Source organism: Abrus precatorius, unplaced genomic scaffold (genome assembly GCF_003935025.1).
Source record: "Abrus precatorius isolate BTA unplaced genomic scaffold, Abrus_2018 Scaffold6, whole genome shotgun sequence".
Classification (NCBI taxonomy): domain Eukaryota; kingdom Viridiplantae; phylum Streptophyta; class Magnoliopsida; order Fabales; family Fabaceae; genus Abrus; species Abrus precatorius.
In genome coordinates, this window is record NW_020874406.1 from 18,520,713 (window position 1) to 18,539,954 (window position 19,242).

Here is a 19,242-nt window from a genome sequence, read left to right on the forward strand (position 1 = left end):
AATCTTAAACTCATCTATTGATTCAAGACACATTCATCCTATAGTCACACCATCCAATAATTATGAGTTCTGTTGGAACACAGCAATTTTTAAGCGATTAGGATTGCAGAAGGCCAAAAATTGCTCGATTCTATTGTAAGGAAGGGATTACAAAATTTTATTCAGATCGTATATTATAATTATAACTCTGAATTTTGCAATTTTAGCATGGTTAATCTTTGAAGTACAACAACATTTGTGTCACTAAATACACTCGTTATCTACCAACTTATAATCAGACCTAACATGGTTTAAATAAGGAAAGTTTTTTTAAGCTTCTTTTTCTCCCATGAAACGATTATAATTTACTAATAAATTATCAATCAATAATCAATAATAAACTGCAAGAAGATTTGTTATTTAAATAAAAGAATTGATGGTGCAAAAACTGAATTTAAGCAATTTTATTGAAGTGTATAGCAGAACCATCTTAGAAGCATGAGAATATTGGAAAGACATAAACTAGTTAAACGGACATGATGTGCTGGATTCGAAAAGCACGTGCTTGGAAGTGATTGATTCTGTGAAGAACATGGAATTTGCTATTATTGGGCAATTCATAACAAGGCGTCAAGGACTTATATAGTTTCATTTATTTAAAAATATTTATTGTAGAGTTTGTGGATTATAATTTTCTAATTAAGAATTAAGAAACATGAATATTTTTTTAATATTATTACTATTTTTTGAAATTTTTATTAAGTGAAATAAAAATATTAAATCAACAATGAATTATATATAGTTTTTTAATAAATTAAATTATTTATTAAAAATTTAATGAAATATGAGTTTTGATATTTAATTTAATATTATTACCTTCAATATATTTTATTATTACTATTTATTCAAAATTTTAGCTTTTATCAGATTATAATATTATTTTTACTTTTTGTATTGTTATTTGAGTTTCATTTTTTTATTTTATATGATTATATTATTTTATAATATTATTTTGTTAAGCATAATATTATTTTATTATCTTTTTTTCCTTTTACAATAATTATAATATATTTCTTTATTATTTTTTAATATCACTTTATTTTTTATTTTATAAATATATTTAAGTATTTACATATATTGAAAAAGTAGTGTAATGATTTATGTGTTTATTATTAGAATTGGAATGAAATGTTAGAACTTGTGTATGGAATAAAATATTAAAAAAAATTAGGGGGAAATAATTTTGTTTAGCTTGTTGATAAATTTATATATGCACAGATATGTCACAAGTAGTAGTTTGTAGTTTACCAATTATTTGGTACTGTGATAGTACCAAGTAGGTCAGATAGCCTTGGCCTACCAATGAAAAAGAAACTTAGTGTTAAAATAAGTGATAAATAAAGGGGAAGAACTCATAATCAGTTTTGCATTTTGTATTTTCTCATATTTTTCTATGCTTATCTTGCTAAAATTTCACTTGCAAAAGAAAAGGAGGTTCTGATCTCTCTCAACAGCTGCAATATGGTTATAACGAAGATATCAAGTTCATGATACTTGGATTTTAACTCTGAAGCAAAACAGACAAAGGTTCATACTTGCATTCCCTGTCCATGTAATCTTCCGCAATGCCATGACCCACGAACGCTGAAAGTGAAAACTTAGTTCATTTGGGTAGTCTTATCTTCTTTGTTTTCTCATGAACCAAACTGATATTTTGTCTTCTTCTAGTACGCTTTCTCCTTTAAATAAAGGTACATTGATACTTTTTCATTTGAGAAAATCTTGTAGGAGGCTGAGGTTTTGTTGAAATCCTTGGAAGAAGACATATCATAACTTAAATATGAGTGTTGCTGGTTCACTTTTTGGTGGACTCAACATTGGAGGAAATGTTGAAAGACCTATAGCCAATGTGGTGGAGAATTTTAGTTTGAAAGCATCAACAAAAGGGAGGCTTTGGCATTCCATTGGGATGGTTAATAAGAGAGGAGTGACCTTTGACAGTTTTCTGAGGCATTGTGGTTTGGTTAGTGGTGAATCCATATCTAATGCTGGATTAAGTCATTCTAATGTGCAGGATGATATTGCATCAGAAAATAGCGACTTGATGAAACAGAAAATGCTGTATGATATGGAACTCTCATGATCTTCTATCCCCAAATTAACTTGAATTTTCCATTCATCATGAGTCATTTTAATTATCCAATGATAATCACGTATATTGAGCCTTGTTTTACTATTCACAGACCCCAAATTCCAAGTGTGACAACCGAGCTTATAATGCTTTCTTTACCTGCAATTGTTGGGCAAGCAATTGAGCCTTTAGCACAATTGATGGAGACTGCTTATATTGGCAGATTGGGTAAGTTCTGCAACTTATGAATATTTATTAATCTTTCTTGACCTTTGTGCTGACCTTTTTACTCTGATGCACTTGATGTATCGTATGGATGAGTTTTCTTGCTATTAAATCAACTTTTTGCTTTTGAATAGGAGTGCTGGAGTTAGCATCTGCTGGTGTTTCCATGTCAATTTTCAACATCTTGTCCAAGGTTTTCAATATTCCTCTCCTTAGTGTGGCAACTTCATTTGTGGCAGAAGACATTGCAGCAACTACAATCAAAAGATCCATTTCAGGTGAAATTCCCATTAGCTACAGGCAGGGCTTCAGGTGGAATATCCTTCATAAGAAATGAGAGTGCTCCCTAATTCTAACATCATTTCTCTACAGGTAACACAAATGTGACTGAAATATATAATGAAACTTCTCATGATACTGGTGAGAGGAAGTTGCTATCTTCAGTTTCCACTGCTTTAATATTAGCAACAGGAATTGGTGTACTTGAGGCTTTGGCTATGTATTTTGGATGTGGCCTGCTTCTCAACATGGTGGGAATATCAACAGTGAGTTAAAATCTACAGTCCACATCAGATGCACAAATACTTTTGCTTGTTTCTATCCTAGACCTAGTAAACCAATGTTGACACTAATGCATTAAATATGGCATAGTATACCTTTTTTCCTAAAGACAAAACTTAGCTGCAGTTCTTAATGTATTGTTAATGCTTTTATTAGTCAGAATTAGAGTTTGGTTTCGATAATTTGTGATAACATTAAATGCAAACATTTTATTAAAGTGAAAATCTAATGTTAATCGGTAAATAATACTGACAGCATGTAAAGAACAACACATAAGTTTTGTCCTTTTTCTTATCCTCTAAATTTAAGTACAACCCTTTATTGCTTACATTCCTTATTTCATTTTTTAATCCATTACCATGATTTGTTATACTATTTTTAAGAATTTGTTTTTCCTTCATAGGCCTCACCTATGCGTATTCCAGCAGAGCAGTTTTTATCACTCAGAGCCATTGGTGCTCCAGCAGTTGTTGTTTCTCTTGCTGTCCAAGGAATATTCCGGGGGTTTAAGGACACTAGAACTCCTGTACTATGTTTAGGTAAGCGTTTCATTTTTCTTTCTGAAACTATCATTAAGAAAAGTTTGGTATGGTTAACATGGTATTCACATTACATTTGATTAATACTGAAGTTAATGAATGTTCTGCAGGTTTTGGCAATTTGGCAGCAGTGTTCTTGTTTCCTTTACTTATGTATATTTTTCACTTGGGTGTGATTGGTGCTGCCCTATCCACTGTCATGTCTCAGTATGAGCTCTTCCCTATTGCATCTTTCCAACGTAGCAGTGGTAATTATTAAAGTTGGTCAAAATATTTCAGGTACATTGTCACAATTTTGATGATCTGGAGTCTCAATAAGAAAACTATACTCTCAATTCCCAATATTAAAAGTCTACACTTCGGTGGATACTTAAGCTCTGGTGAGCATCTGCTTTTTCTGACTTGGCATGAATATATTTGTTACACATTTAAGCTTGATTCATGCAATTGATGGATATTATGATATTGTTGCTTCGTTAGTTGGCCTGAAATGAACAACATATCCCTTAGTCAATGAAGGTTATCACGCGGTTTTTGTAAAATGTGTCGAAGGACACGTAATAAAAATTTATACATAATAGTTGTTATTAAAAATCACAATATTATAATATATGATCCATTCATAACATTAAATGCTACAATTTTAAAATATAATTACATTGTTGTTGAAATTAACTCATGAAGCAATAGCTTCTAAAAAGGTTTTAATCATAAAAACGAAATATATTGCTTCCTAGTTACCCACACCCCATATACACATATCACACAAGTATGATAAAGTGCTTGATGCACTCGTGAATAGTGCCATCAAGCATTACTTATAGCACTCGTGAATAGTGCATCTTAAATTTTTGTATGTTAAATACTTGAGAATTTTGGAGCAGTGCCTATCCGATTAGTTTCACATAGTGGAAATTTTTGTGTAGGTGGTTTCCTTCTTGGGAGAACTTTAGCAGCTGTAATGACCATTACTTTGAGCACATCAATGGCTGCTCGTCTTGGACCCTTAGCCACAGCAGCACATCAGATATGCTTGCAAGTGTGGTTGTCTGTATCCCTCCTTGCAGATGCACAAGGAGCTGCTGGTCAGGTAAATTAGTTATCAATAAGTCATCATTTTTTTCCTTACTGTAGTAGCTATGTAATTGTTCATTTCTGATGATGATAGCACCTCTACTTCAATAAATTTATTGATCAATGAAACTTTGTTACTTATCAGGCTCTTGTTGCAAGTTTCTTGGCCAAGGGTGATTACAAAACTGTAAAAGAAGTAACTTTCTCCACTTTAAAGGTGATTGTAATGCTTGCTACATCAAATTCTGCCACTTTGCCTGTAGGTTTAATTTTCTTCTAATTTGCGTGTCTGTTTCCGCAGATAGGACTGTTCAGTGGTGCTATGTTAGCTATCACATTGGGTGCCTCTTTTGGTTCCCTAGCAACCCTTTTCACCAAGGACAGTGAGGTCCTAGGCATTGTCAAATCTGGCTTACTGGTAAGACAATAATACTTATCTCCTTCATAATCTATTGACCATTTCTTTCTTGTTCACATGTGAAACAATTGTTAAGCTCCCTTTGAAGTCTTCTAATTTTGTTTATATATATAAAACTTGGCAACTTGCACAGTTTGTCAGTGCCAGCCAGCCTATCACTACTTTGGCTTATGTCTTTGATGGCCTACATTATGGAATTTCAGACTTCTCTTATGCTGCTTGTTCTATGGTAAGTCACATAGTTTGTAACATTTTTACACTAAATTTGGATTAGTTGGTCTGGATGTATTCTGAGATTTGTATAAATATGTCAACAGATGCTTGTTGGGGCAATCTCTTCTGCATTTTTGCTTTTTTCTCCTTCAATTTTTGGTCTACAAGGAATCTGGTATGGTTTAGCTCTTTTCATGGGCCTGCGGACAGTGGCCGGAAGTATAAGGTAAGTAGCCTTTTACACTTACTTTGTCAATAACTTGTAATTTGGCATGTTAATAATTAGTGGAAGAACGCATCAGCTATGTTTAGTCCCTATGTAACTTTTGATTTGGATTTTTCAGATTATTATCAAAAAATGGTCCATGGTGGTTCTTGCAACCAAACATTCACAAATTAAAGGTTAGTAAAAAAAGCATGATTCTTTTATTATGGTATTCCGTTCATTTTCCATTAAGTGCTTAAAACAGTTTTTTTTTATCATATACAATAGTTGTAGTTCTGGAATAATCGCATTACAGAAGTGCTCAGACAGAATAATGGAACAGTCTTGTCTACTGAAGACACAATGGTTCAATATGGACATGACAGAAATATGAATAGGACTATAAATACAAGAATATTTTCCTTTGTTTCTGCTATATAATATGGATCAAGTAGTGTTTTGTTCGTCCAAAAAGGTGTCTGTAATGTGAAGCTCCTATTATTCTTTCTTATTAGTTATTATAAAATCTATTTGATGCTGCTTATCACTTTATGTAATAGCATAAACATCATTATTGTCATTGTACAAATAATAAATAAGAAGAGGCCTGTTTGTTGAACCCAAAATTGATAAGTTCAATTTATTTTCTCGTATTCATAAAAGTTATAAACTTTCAATGTTTGTTATGGTAAGAGAAAAGGGCTTCTTGCCTTTTTGGGTTGCAACGTGATACTGATACTTCTGTATTGGGCTTTTTTGTTTCATCAGTAGTTGGGCCCAGTTAGTTTACACAAATCAACCGCCACTTGCTTTGCATGGGAAAAGTAGTAATAGTATTTCTTTTAATTTTCTTTAATTATTTTTTTATAATGTTATTATCTTTTTTATCAAGTAAATATTTATGTGAATCATAATACTTTAGGTCTACTACCTATATTAAAAATCTCATCCAATTGTCTGGTAGTAATATTTTAATTGTTGCACAACATATAAATGTGTGATATGTGTTATGCTAGTTGAATTAATGCAATCAAATTTTTTTCTGAAAAAATTATTTTTAATTTCTATTTCTGATAAGTTATTTTAAATTTTGTACTATTTTGATCAAAATACTTCCATCCACTTCTTATAATGGATGGATTGGGTGTCACTTTTTGTTGAAGTTAATGTTTTTGTTGCAACCAGAAAAAAGAAGAAGAAGGAATATGATCTAATTGTATAATATACAGTTTGCTGCGATTTTGCTTTGAAGTAATTAATTGAAAGAGCCTTTTTAACAGGTGAAAGCTAATCTTTGAATAAACCTAACGGTTTTCTAGTTAAGATGGTAGACATAGCTGAGCCAATAGCCCCCAAAATAGGATAACGATTTCAGGATCATGCATAGTTAAAATGATATACATATAAAAATAAATATTTATAATAAAGTAATAAAAATAAGAATAATTCACGCAATATTAATCTTTATATATTAAATACATCATTACATCTCACAGTTTTAGAAAAAAAAATCCAGAAAATCCAGTGCCTTGAAATTGCATCATGTTATGAAAACATGACAGCTTGTGATTTTATGATACATCCTGTTATAGTCAAAGAAATAAACTTTTGAAAAATATTAGTTTCAATCTCCAAAGTACACTTCTTTTAACTTCAACATGTTATGGTATAATCATTGTACCAACCAATACTTTCAACAAAATTAATGCGAAACAAGACAAACAAGATAAAAGATAAAAATGAGCAAAGAAATAAATAAATAAAACTATAAAAATATTTATATAAAAAATTGATATATAAGAATATTTGTTAAAAAAATAATAAGAAGAGAAATGAGAGCTTTCTGAGCTGATAGACGATAGTTATCGAAGTTCAGCAAACCCAAATCCCTAGAAGTTTTATTAGTGATCTGATACAGTAAGTTGCATGACTTGTAGATACTGCAGCAGGACGAGTGGCGCATGGGTCACCGTCCATCTTCCAGAAATTAGATCCAACGGTTATGCATCACACAGCACTTATGAATATCAGCGAGCACAGAACATCCAACGGCGAGTATTCATACAGCGCAAATGAGTAAACGGTGGAGATTGAAATAATAAGACAAAAGAAAAAGCAAAGCGCGTGGAAATATTTGCAACGGTCAGTTTGGTGCTCAATTAGGAATCGTACTGTCTCCGTGTCTCGTGCTCAATTGGGGAGAGTCATTGAAGTTTTGGGGGCTGACAATGGATTGGGGTAAAAGTGTTATTGTTTTCGATTGAATTAGCCATGAAGGTTTCATGAAACTTGCAATGAATTGATGATACTGAAAGAATTTGCAGGGTAAGATTTGTAGGGCATAATGAACGTAGAATAAAAAGCCCATGCAGACCTAAGGTTATCTAGATTTAGCCACTCGACAATGTAGTGTACAACTTGTTGGAAAGTTCAAACTTGTGAGAGATGAGAAGGTTTCTTAACATTCAATACCAAAGTTGTATGTATATTTTGAAGGTTATCAGAACTGAGTTTGTCTTTATACTTAACTGGAACTTCACTCATGCTTTAGATTATAGCTCTTGGATTTACACCGAGTGTGATGAATTGGATTATGTAAGCTTTATTCTGAATTAGATTTCATTATGTATTTCTGATATGTTATGATAGATGAAAAGGATATAATTATTCTGTACTTTTAGAGTACTTACTAATACTCCTTAATAATATCATGGAATGATATTAGTTATATTCAAATATTATTGACTCTTTGAAGTAAAAAGAATTACTAGAATGTAAATGCATTTCATTTCTCTTCATTCTTTTTTTTCCTTCAATTTGAGAAGGATGGAATGAAAGTACTTTCCCCCCTATTCCATGGTTAAAATATCAGAATAATAGTTAAATTTATGTTATTTTTCTTCACCGTTAAATATCCAATCGTGAACTATTTCTATATTTTTAATGTATTTTTTTTTATTTCCCTCATAGTATCTTGTAAATAATAAATTCTTCTTCTTAAATATGATTACACTCTTAATATGTTGAAATCCGCTATTTAGATTATTTAAAATAACTTGGAATGGAATTGATTACGATACATGGAATGCCTTCCATTGTAATTTATTCGGTAATTCTTTTTTTCTTCAATTTGTGAGATATGAGATGAAATTACAACTTTTTATTTTATCATTAAATATTTCAATAATGAATAATAAATTTATTGTGTCTACTAATGAAAATATTCATAATAAATAAGTAAATATTAACTTGATGACTTTGAATTGATATATAAATAAATACTTAACAAAAAATTTAAGTAAATTATATCCTCTCTTAAAATGATATAATTGATATATAAGAATTTGTGCTCTCTCCTCTTTCTTGATATTTAATTTACAGTTTTACAAATTAAATGAGTAAATCATAAATGAATTTTCTCTTACGTCGATACAAATTAAAACCCTAGACTCTAAGGACATCTGAATAAAGGTCAATCATGCATAGAACAAAATAATAATGAGAAAATGTACAATGTTGTAATGCTTTTTAAAACATGTATTAAATGCTCCATGAAGTGTATTTATATATATATATATATATATATATATATATATATATATATATGAAATCATAAATTAAAATTATTAAAAATTATTTTCGTGTCAGTATATTTGAATTTTTTGTCTTGATATTTTTCTAATTTAACTGTAAGCAAACTTAATTTCAGTTACTAAAGCGTATGAATAAATTTTACCTATACATTGCAAAACTATATTAGGAGAAAATTTTATGTATATTTCTTTTAACATGACTTTAAGAATAAAATTTCAAAAATATTAAAAAGCTTCTTTATTTTGCTTCAATTTAAAAATCTTTTTATTAAATTGATTAACTTTCACCTCTTCATTATAACACATTTTTCTTTAATAGTTTGACAAAAAAAAAGTAAAGAAAAAAATATTATGAGGAAATAAAATTCTCGTGTTTTCATAATGATGATGTTTTGATCATACGATTTTACTATAAAATAAAATTTAGTTGTTAAAATAAATTAAATATTGGTATTTAAATGTGTGTAAGTAATCATTAAACATATAGATTAATTGACATAAAATTGATCCAACTTAATTTATAATGTTAAATTAATATCTCATTGAATGTAATTGTATTAAATTAAAAAAAATAGTTAACCTAAATAGATGTGCTTACCCAAAAAAAAGTAAGTTTAAGTAATAAAATTAATTAAAGAGATAACTAATTAATTACAGCTACAGACGGATAAAGGCTTACATGATGAGAAATATATCCAATTTAAAAATAGTATGAATATAAATAGAAAAAAATATAATAGCATTTACCTAAATTAGCTAGACACGTTTGTGAGGAGATTCTCCTCCTAACTGCAGCTTCTTACAGACAATTTAAATTTTATGTATAAACACTGTAAGTTTAAATCTGAAAAAAAAACTATATAATAATCCTAAATGATGAACTTAATATTAGTTTTATAAAACATTGTAAGTTTCTATACACTTATACAAGCAATTTCCTATTAAAAGATGTCACATTAACAACATTTATATATACAAGCTTAATTATGAAGACTTATTAATAAAGTATTAGAACTATGAACAGGTCATTATTTTTTAAAAAAATTTAACGACTATTATGGCTGATAAAATAATTTAATCTATAATTTTCTCCAAATAATAAATACATAAAAAAAAAGGAACGGTAAACAAACAACAGTACTATTGCACTCCGTAAATAAATGCTTATTACATAATTTTCTATGTTGAATAATTAGGACTAAAAATGGCAATTTCAACTTTAAGGGGTGAAAAACTCTCGATAAAATCAGTTAGCAAAAAAATACACGAGGCTGATTTCATTACAAAAATTAATCACTAAAAATATTTAAAATGTTTCAACATACTTTTAAATATTAATTAAAATCTGTTGAAAAAAAAGTGAATTACATGGTTTTTTTTACTTCTAAATTAATATTTTTCTCTCATGTTTTTATAATTTTTAATAAACTTGAATTTAAAAATATATTAAAAATGATGTTGTTAGCATTTCTCTGAAAATAAAAGAAGAGCAAGTGTCCTGGTTTGTTTTATAAATCTCGAACCCCTGAGATTGCGCTTCTTGTCCCTGAAAGGTGATTGGTTCTGCAGAATGAGCTCTGGAATGGACCAAAGAGAATCATTATTCAGTTCTTCTCATTTCCTGCCGAAGCATTTTCTTCAAAGACATCGATTCGTCGTAAGTCCCCACATTACCTGCAATTGCATCATTCCATTTGTTTCATTTTTTTAGGTATTCAATCTTTTAAACTCTGTTCATATCTCCTATCTGTATTTCGTTTGAATATGCACTTCCCCTTCACAGGCCCTAACCAGTGACCATCTCTATTCACTCACTTCGCTCCTTGAACCCTATCTTGTGGCCCTGTCCTCCTCAAATCAACTTCTTCCAGTTTGAATACTAAATTTTCATTTTCAGGGGATGTTTAATCTCTAATTTAAGAACATCGATTTATATTTGATATTTCTATCTTTGAAAAATATCATCGATTTATATTTTTCATAAACTTTTACAACATTTCGTTATTTATTTTTCCTCTTTATCTTACTCTATCATGTACATTATTCATTTTATTTAATATTTCTATTTCTTCTCTCTTTATTTCTCTCGCAAAATTTATGACAACATTATCCATTCGAGTAAAATAATCAGTCACTTGTCTAGGAATTAAACCAAATAGCAATCTTATATTCTTTTTCTATTTAATTTTATATTATACTGATTATCATTTTAATTTTATCTTCTTTTTTTTATAGATTCATTTTACACCCATGTGAAAAAAAAATCATTATCTCAGTCAAGTTTATTTTTCCTATTAAAATGCTCATTGTTGACTAGAATGGACATGAAGACAAATGAAAGCTTTCTTTCACAGCATTGAGGTGGAAGTTCAACAAATCCAATTCGCTATCACTTTGTTTGGTTGGGGAAGAAGAAAAAAGGTTTCAGAAGGGACAGAGCTGGTAAAATTGAGACGAACCGGTGGATTGACTTGATTAAATCTCCTAAAATATAAGATTATTTGTTTCTTAAATTTTTAGCTTAAGTTATATTTATATATTTTTCATTTTTCATTCATTTTTTTATAATAAAATTTAAGTCGATCAGTCTATTTAAATATAAAATATGAATTTTCAATCGTATGTATATTTTTATTTTAAAATTTTTTTAACCTCAATTTTTAAGGTTAAATTTAAATATTTATAAATAAAAAAATTATAAAAAAATTAGATATTTATTTTATTGAAGTTATAAAAATATAATAAATATTTTTTTAATAAAATTTATTATTATTATTTTAATTTTTATCTAATTTAATTTAGATTTAATTTGAGTTACACATTAAAAGTAAGTAAATTTACTATTAAATTTTTTTTTGTATATATAAAAATGTTTAAATGATATTAAATTATTTATCATTCGATTAATCTTTAATAAAATTTTATTATTATTAGTTATTTATTTTTAGTCTTAAAAATAAAGTTAACAAAATTTTTTATTTTATAATTTAAATAAAAAGTAAACTTTAGTTATTCCTATCCGATCTGGACAAGAAAGACATAGATTTTTTATTTACTTTAATGTTAAATAAGTTTTCTGTAATATAAAATTAAAACAATTTTTTTATAAAGATAGAAAAATTAGTTTTTATTATAAAACTCTTTTGTATAATTTATTATTTTCAATTTTGTATTCATCTAAATAAGTAAAAATATATTTTTTTTTTATCTGAATAACAATTTTTACTCTCTTGTTTTAATTTCTTATACGCGTATTCTTTATCGGTCGTTTAACAGTCTCTTCATTCCTTTGTTAATTAGGATTCGAGTGTAACTGATTCAGTGTATATAACTTGTATTACATGCAGATGTTGGCGCAGGCGATTGCTGATGGATCATGTCAAGTTGTTCCGGAAGGGAAATCCAACGGCCAAGGATTACACAGCGAATAGCAGAATAAACGGTGGAGATTCAATCAGCAAAAAATGGTACGGAAGTGCTCAAAATAAATTAAAAAAGAAGCAAACGTGGAATCATCACTCACTTTATACGTGCCCAATTGAGAACCGTATTCACTCTGCTTCACTGCTTATTTCACTTTTCACTGTAAATAAATAAAAACTACAAATAGAATAGAATACAATATTTTGCATAACATTTTTTATTACTGTTAAGGGCTACGCAACGACGTGACTAATTCCCAATGTTATCAACAGAAGAAGAGAAAGAAATGAATAATGAGGATGGGGAAGTGGTGGAAGCAGTGAATGGGGATAAGAAAGTACCTAATATAACGATAAAGGTAGTGAGAGAAAAGGGTTCGACAAAATCTTCGTCTTCTTCAAGCTTCAGTTTTTGTCGTTCTGATGAATGTGGGGTGGACTTGAGCATGGCCAAGAATTACAATAGGCGACACAAGGTTTGTGAACGACATGCTAAGGCTCCTGTCGTTTTAGTGTCTAGCATTCGTCAGAGGTTCTGCCAACAATGTAGCAAGTATGTGTGTTTTTTGTACGTACTTTTAATCCATTCATGTTGTTGTGTGAAATAAAAATAGACCAGATGTTCCTATTTTCTTCATTTTTCTTACATGGGATTGTTATTATTTATGGTGAATGTTTCTCTTTTGTTGATGGATTGATTGGGTGTTAATTAGTGTGTTTGAGTGATCCAACATTTAATTAATTTTTTTTGGGGGCACATTCTGACAATAAACTTTATTAGTAGCTGAAAATTATACCTAGCAGCCTGTTTTCCATTCATAAATAGATGGGGTGTGTGTGTGGTTTGAATGTTGTAAGTTTGGTGTGTGTCATTGCCACATAAATTGTTGACTTTGGGATGGCTATTTTTGGGGGCTAATGTTGCATAAATGTAATTTTGTTTTGGATTAAATGCCATGCAGGTTCCATGAACTTGCGGAGTTTGATAACAAAAAAAGAAGTTGTAGGGCAAGATTGGCTGGTCATAATGAACGTAGAAGGAAAACACAGACAGATCAATCCTCAGGTGGTGACCATTAGCTACATGCCCATCTCAAGTGAGTAGCAGCTTGATAGCAGTCTCAAACTTTTGACTTCTAAGAATTATCTTGGTACAAGAGACTTTTTTTTACTCTAGATACTAGAAAAAGTTGTTTGTTTTGAAGAATGTTGACTGAGTATGAAAAAGAAAAAGAAATTGAGTTGGTCTTTATACTTCTTTTGAAATTCTATTAACTCTTTCTACAGAGTAACTTTTATATTTGCGAAGATTTATGAGAGTTTTTTTTTTTGGAAATTTAAACATTTGTATGAGATTGAATTAGATTCTGCTAACTTTATCCTGTACATGCAAATTTATTAGGTTATGGTTGAAATTACAAAAAGGGGCAAACTGAAATAGATTGATATCGTACTAGGTTTTATTGTTTAGACTGTTTTAAATGTGATGGATTAAATTTGAAAACGATTTCATTTTAACTTATTTAGTACTCCTTTTCTCTTCTAATTTGGAAGATATGGAATAGAATTAATTTTTTTCAATAGAAATATGAAAAAAAAGATAATTTTATTGCTTTTTGTTTCCATCACATTTCATTCTATTCTATTCCATATTAAATATATTCAAATATATAATATTTACCTAATGCTATTTATTTTTCTCATCATAATATTTTCACTTCATAAATAAAAAATTAATTTTTTAATATATGATCATACTCATTATGATAAAATCTATATATTGTTTAATTTTTTTATAAAAAAATATATTATTATAGAGTTCAAGGGGAATTCAAAATTTATATAAACATAAAAAAAATAAATACTTATTAAAAAAAATAAAAATAAAAAATAAAAACATATTTATACTTAACTAAGACAGATGTAATTTTGTGAATTTAAATACTAATCAGTTAACAAAATAATTTTTCTTTTACTAACAAGTGATAGTCATCAGAAAAATAGAATTTAGGATTTTCTTCTCATCTAAAACATTATTGAAAAATACAATTCTATTTTTATGTAACCACAAAGACTACACTGTATTTATCCAAATAATTAATAAACATATCACTTTTCTTTTACTACAATCAATATTAATTCAAGAAAGTGAATCGATAAATTTGAAGGGAAAATCAGTGAGAATCTAAGCTAACGTGCAATAAAATACCATATTTGGAATAAAATTGAGCACGTTAAAAATAAATGAGTTGGAAGTTCTTCGAAACCATGACAAGAGTAACAAGTTATATCATCAATTTGAACACCATGATCAATCAGCAAATCTTTACAAGGAAGTACATTCAACAATTGCTAAAAAATACTAAATACTTCAGAGAGACCTTTCTTCTTCATAGCCTTTGCAAGGCGTCCGCTGTACACTAATTTATCATATTTGGACCACCAAAAAGTTTAAATAGCTATAAATACGCAGAATTCACTGCATAACAACCTGAAGAATCTGCTCTCCATACCGATTTATCTTCTTGTAGTACCTTAATAGAAACTCTATCCATAAGCTCTAACATAAAATTAAAGCTTGAGATCTCATGTTGAAATAGTCCTCTTCACTAACTAACATTCCAAACTCACCTAATGTCATTATGAAAATCATTCTCCAATATACAAGATTCAACATTTCTCGCCACCGCAAACAATCACGGAAATGCCTCACACAATCGCACTCTGCTTACTCACTTATCTCTCTAAAAAATAGTGTGCAAACTTGCACCCACACTCTTATCTAACTTCTTATCCAGCCATGAATTTCCTTGATGAATAACCTCCAGCAAATCACGCCACCACAAAGAACATCTGTTGAGGACTGATGGACGATGAATAGAAGAAGCTAATCTGCCGTACCTATCTTCCAATACCTACACCTACATTGAACTAGAACAATTATCACCTCACCATAATCATTTACCAAAAAGCGCCCAGTTAAACCACTGTACATTCCTAATGTCCAAGCCACCATTCTTTCGCGGTTTACAAACTGTTTCCTATTTTACCCAAGGGATTTTAGATCCTTCCTTAACACCTTTCCATAAAAAATTTCGTTAAATAGAGATAATCTCCTTTATCACCGACTTATAATGAGGGCAATGACATAGAATTAAGAACGACATTGATCAAAGTCACTCTGTCTCCAATTGATAAATACCTATGCTTTCATGATGCCAACCTCTTTTTAAATTCTTCTAACACACCCTTCTATGCACTTGATTTTCTTGAGTTAATACCCAACTGTAACCCAAGATATTTTAATGGGAAACTACCAATCTTACAATGTAAAAATTTCGCAGCCAAGTTTTCAAACTCATCGCCAGTGTTAATCCCTAATACACAACTTTTATGAAAATTAATTTTCATATCTAACATTAACTCAAAGCTATGCATTATTGCTTTCAAAGTCCACAGGTTCTGAACCGAAGCCTCTCCCATAATCAATGTGTCATCTGCAAACTGCAGCAAAGAAATATTTGGTCTCTCTACCCTAATCGTCACACTAGAGAACAACCCATAAGCCACTGCATTCCGCATAAGAACTCTTAACCCTTCCGCTGCCACCAGAAAAAGAAAAGGGGCGAGAGGATCCCCTATTTTAGGCCCCGCCTAATATGAACCTCCAATGTAGGACAACCATTAATCAAAGCTAATAGGTTATCCCACACACAAGCTTCCATTCAACTGACCCATTTTTCTGAAAATCCAAAGCTACATAACATAAACAAAAGATATTCCACTCCACCGAATCATAAGCTTTCTCATAATCAAGCTTTAACACAAAATACCTCTTGTTATATCTCAGCACATAATCAACTGCCTCATTAGTCACAAGCACACTATCTAACATGTTTCTTCTTGGGATAAAAGCTTATTGTTGTTCTGAAATTATTAAATCCAGAACCCCTTTCAACCTATTTGCCAAAAGCTTGGAAACAATCTTATAAATACAATCTAGCAATAAGATAGGCCAAAAATCAGATATCTGTTGTGGGTAAGACACTTTTGGTACAAGTGCTACAAAGTAGGATAACAAAGACCTAGATAGTTTTTCATTTCTAAAAAATTCAGTAAGCATACCCATCACTTCTTCCTTGATCACTCCCCAAAACCTCTTCAGAAACACAAAATTAAAACCATCAGGCCTCGGACTTTCATCCCCCTCACACTACAAAATTATTCTCCCCACTTCCTCCTCCGAGAAAGCATTAACAAGCCCTTCATTTTGTAGAACAGAGATTATCGATAAATCATTAACATCAATAGTAAGTTGAAGTCAACCTCTACTATTAAAATGATCCGCAAAATAAGACGTCACACCTGCTTTAATCTTATCAACATCTTCAACATATCTCTTTTCAAATTGAAGTACATGTATATTATTTCGTTGCATTTGCCCATTAACACACAAATGAAAGAACTTTGTATTTAACTCACCCTCCTTCCCCTATCGTACATGAGCTTTTTGGGCTATCTCACTACGCCAGAAATGAGTTTTTGAAGCGCTAACTTAAATAGCGGTTAATAAAAACCAATTTGTAATTATATATTTAGAGAGCGGTTAATAGTTAACCGCTCTCTAAAGTCACACATTAGAGAGCGGTTAATAAAGAACCACTTTCTAATGTTATTAAAGTCATTTATAAATGAACACGCTCATCGATTTCTTCTTCATAGCTAACAAAGTTGGTCTCTTTCACTGTAAGTTTTTTCTCTGCTCTCTTATGTTTTCTTCATCTTCTTTGTTAGTCTGCTCTCTTCGTCTTCTTTTGCTAACAAATTAATTTTTTTTTCATATGTAAGTACCTTTTCAATCTGTGTTAGTATGCTCTCTTCATCTTCTTTACGCTAACAAATTAGTTTTTTTTTACATCTATATGTATTTCTTTATTCTCTCTTTCTTTCTTCTTTTCTTTGTTAAGAGTGAATCATCCATTCTCTCTTTCTTTCTTTTTTTTCTATATTAATGTTAAAAATTATCCTATTAATTTGTTCTCTTTTTTCTTTGCTTACTTGTGTTTCGTTCATGCAGATGTGGGCTGCTTGGTTAACACCAAATATATAAACTCAAGATTCAATTTTGATTTGTGATAAAAATGAAAAAAACTCAAAGAAATTAATTCTAAATTTTGATTTAAACGTAATAATAAATTTTTATATTTTACAACAGAAAACTCACAAAGAAATCAATTTCAAATTTTGCGATTTCAATTTATACTTTAGAGAGCGGTTCCACGCAAAACCGCTCTCAAATGTTACACCTATACTTTAGAGAGCGGTTCCATCTGGAATCGATCTCTAATATTAACATCTGATAGCAATTCTTTAACCGCTCTCTTAAATATAATACATCAGATAGCGTAAGATTTTAAAGCAGTTTTAAACGCTCTCTAATTCAAAACGGAACCGCTCTTAGATCTCCATTTTGGCGTAGTGGAGACTCTTCTTATTCTTTCTAGCCTTCCAAATATCACTCACCAATTTCTGTTGACGCTCTTTCTCCACATCAGAAAGTTCCCTCACAGAATTTTTATCATCAATTAAGTTCAACTCATTTGTCAAATTAGAAATCACCTTATCAACATTTTCAAACATCTCAATATTTTATTTTTTCAATGCAATTTTCACATTCCTCAACCTCTGGCTAGCTCTTTGGGCAGCTCATGGAAGGGTAATATCTCTATTCCACGATTCATCCACCACCTTTACAATTCCCTTATGAGTCAGTCAACAATTGTTAAATTAAAACGGCTTCAGACTCCAATTAACCACTTTGTGCTTTAGAATAATGGGACAATGATCAGACACATCTCTGCTCATAACCTAAATAAAACCATCTCTCCAGTAATTGAGCTAGGAACTAGAAACAAGGACTCTATTCAACCTGCTCATCATAGAAGCATCCCCGCTAATCCATGTAAATTTCTTACCCACAAGTGGAAGATCCATAAGTTTCATTTCCTAAATGAAAGAATTGAAGCCATCCATTTCAGAGATACCATGGTCTGCTTGACAACCCTTCCTCTCTTTCACCTGCCTCACAGCATTAAAGTCACTCAATATGCACCATATAAATTTGCCAAAACTCCTTCTTGTCTTGAGCAAACCATCCCATAACTTTCTTTTCTTACTTAGTCTACATGATGCATAGACATTCACCACAACACATAGATTCCCAGTAGCCAATACCTGCAAGCAAACACCTAAGAATCCAGTACCAGAAAAGGAGAAAAGTATTTTACTTTTGGAAGTATCCTAAAGTGAAAGCATATCCCCGCTTCTACCAACGGAGGGCAAGGCAATCCAATCAAAATCTAGTGAACCCCACAAATCTGCACATAAGTTACGATAACATGTCTCAAGTTTTGTTTCCTGAATCGCCAAAAACTCCAGACCTTCAGAGCGAACAATCTCACACACCTTCTCTCGCTTCACTTCGCTCCCCAGCCCTCGACAATTATATGAGTCAATCTTCATTTAGAATCAAAGCGAACCTCATGTTCTTTCACAGTGATTCTATCGCGTACCTCCATCTCAATTAATTTCTCTCGAACCTGCTCATCATTATCATGTACAACCATACCAACCTTCTTGCCAATGTCTAGTAACCTCGACGACACGACCCCATCATCACAATATGTAGCAGCAATTTGCTTCCCCACCACCATTGAAGGATCGGAATGATGCGAGTTGTAGTAGTCCTCAAAAGCATTAGTCGATATTTCATTAACTAGCGATCCCTGTCTTATAAGTTGTGACGGTACTTCTCTACTATGGTCCCTATGGTTTTTTTGAGGAGGTTCTATGGAAACTACGCTTTTCTCTCTCTTCACTCCT

The 19,242-nt window shown here is 30.6% G+C and overlaps 2 protein-coding genes across 2 annotated transcripts; both read left to right on the forward strand.

Moving 5' to 3' along the window:
- The first annotated feature begins 1,660 nt into the window (after positions 1 to 1,660).
- LOC113869615 (protein DETOXIFICATION 45, chloroplastic-like) lies at positions 1,661 to 5,762 on the forward strand. Its single transcript, XM_027506039.1, has 14 exons — positions 1,661 to 2,100; positions 2,223 to 2,338; positions 2,470 to 2,613; positions 2,708 to 2,880; positions 3,300 to 3,435; positions 3,546 to 3,642; positions 3,715 to 3,815; positions 4,362 to 4,525; positions 4,655 to 4,726; positions 4,811 to 4,927; positions 5,061 to 5,156; positions 5,245 to 5,366; positions 5,485 to 5,542; positions 5,634 to 5,762. Exons 1-14 carry the CDS (start codon positions 1,820 to 1,822, stop codon positions 5,637 to 5,639), a joined length of 1,683 nt encoding a protein of 560 aa, XP_027361840.1. The 5' UTR covers positions 1,661 to 1,819; the 3' UTR covers positions 5,640 to 5,762.
- Positions 5,763 to 12,446: 6,684 nt separating this feature from the next.
- LOC113869781 (squamosa promoter-binding protein 1-like) lies at positions 12,447 to 13,526 on the forward strand. Its single transcript, XM_027506253.1, has 3 exons — positions 12,447 to 12,485; positions 12,634 to 12,913; positions 13,323 to 13,526. The coding sequence occupies exons 2-3, from the start codon at positions 12,648 to 12,650 to the stop codon at positions 13,438 to 13,440; spliced, it is 384 nt and encodes a 127-aa protein (XP_027362054.1). The 5' UTR covers positions 12,447 to 12,485; positions 12,634 to 12,647; the 3' UTR covers positions 13,441 to 13,526.
- Positions 13,527 to 19,242: the final 5,716 nt, after the last annotated feature.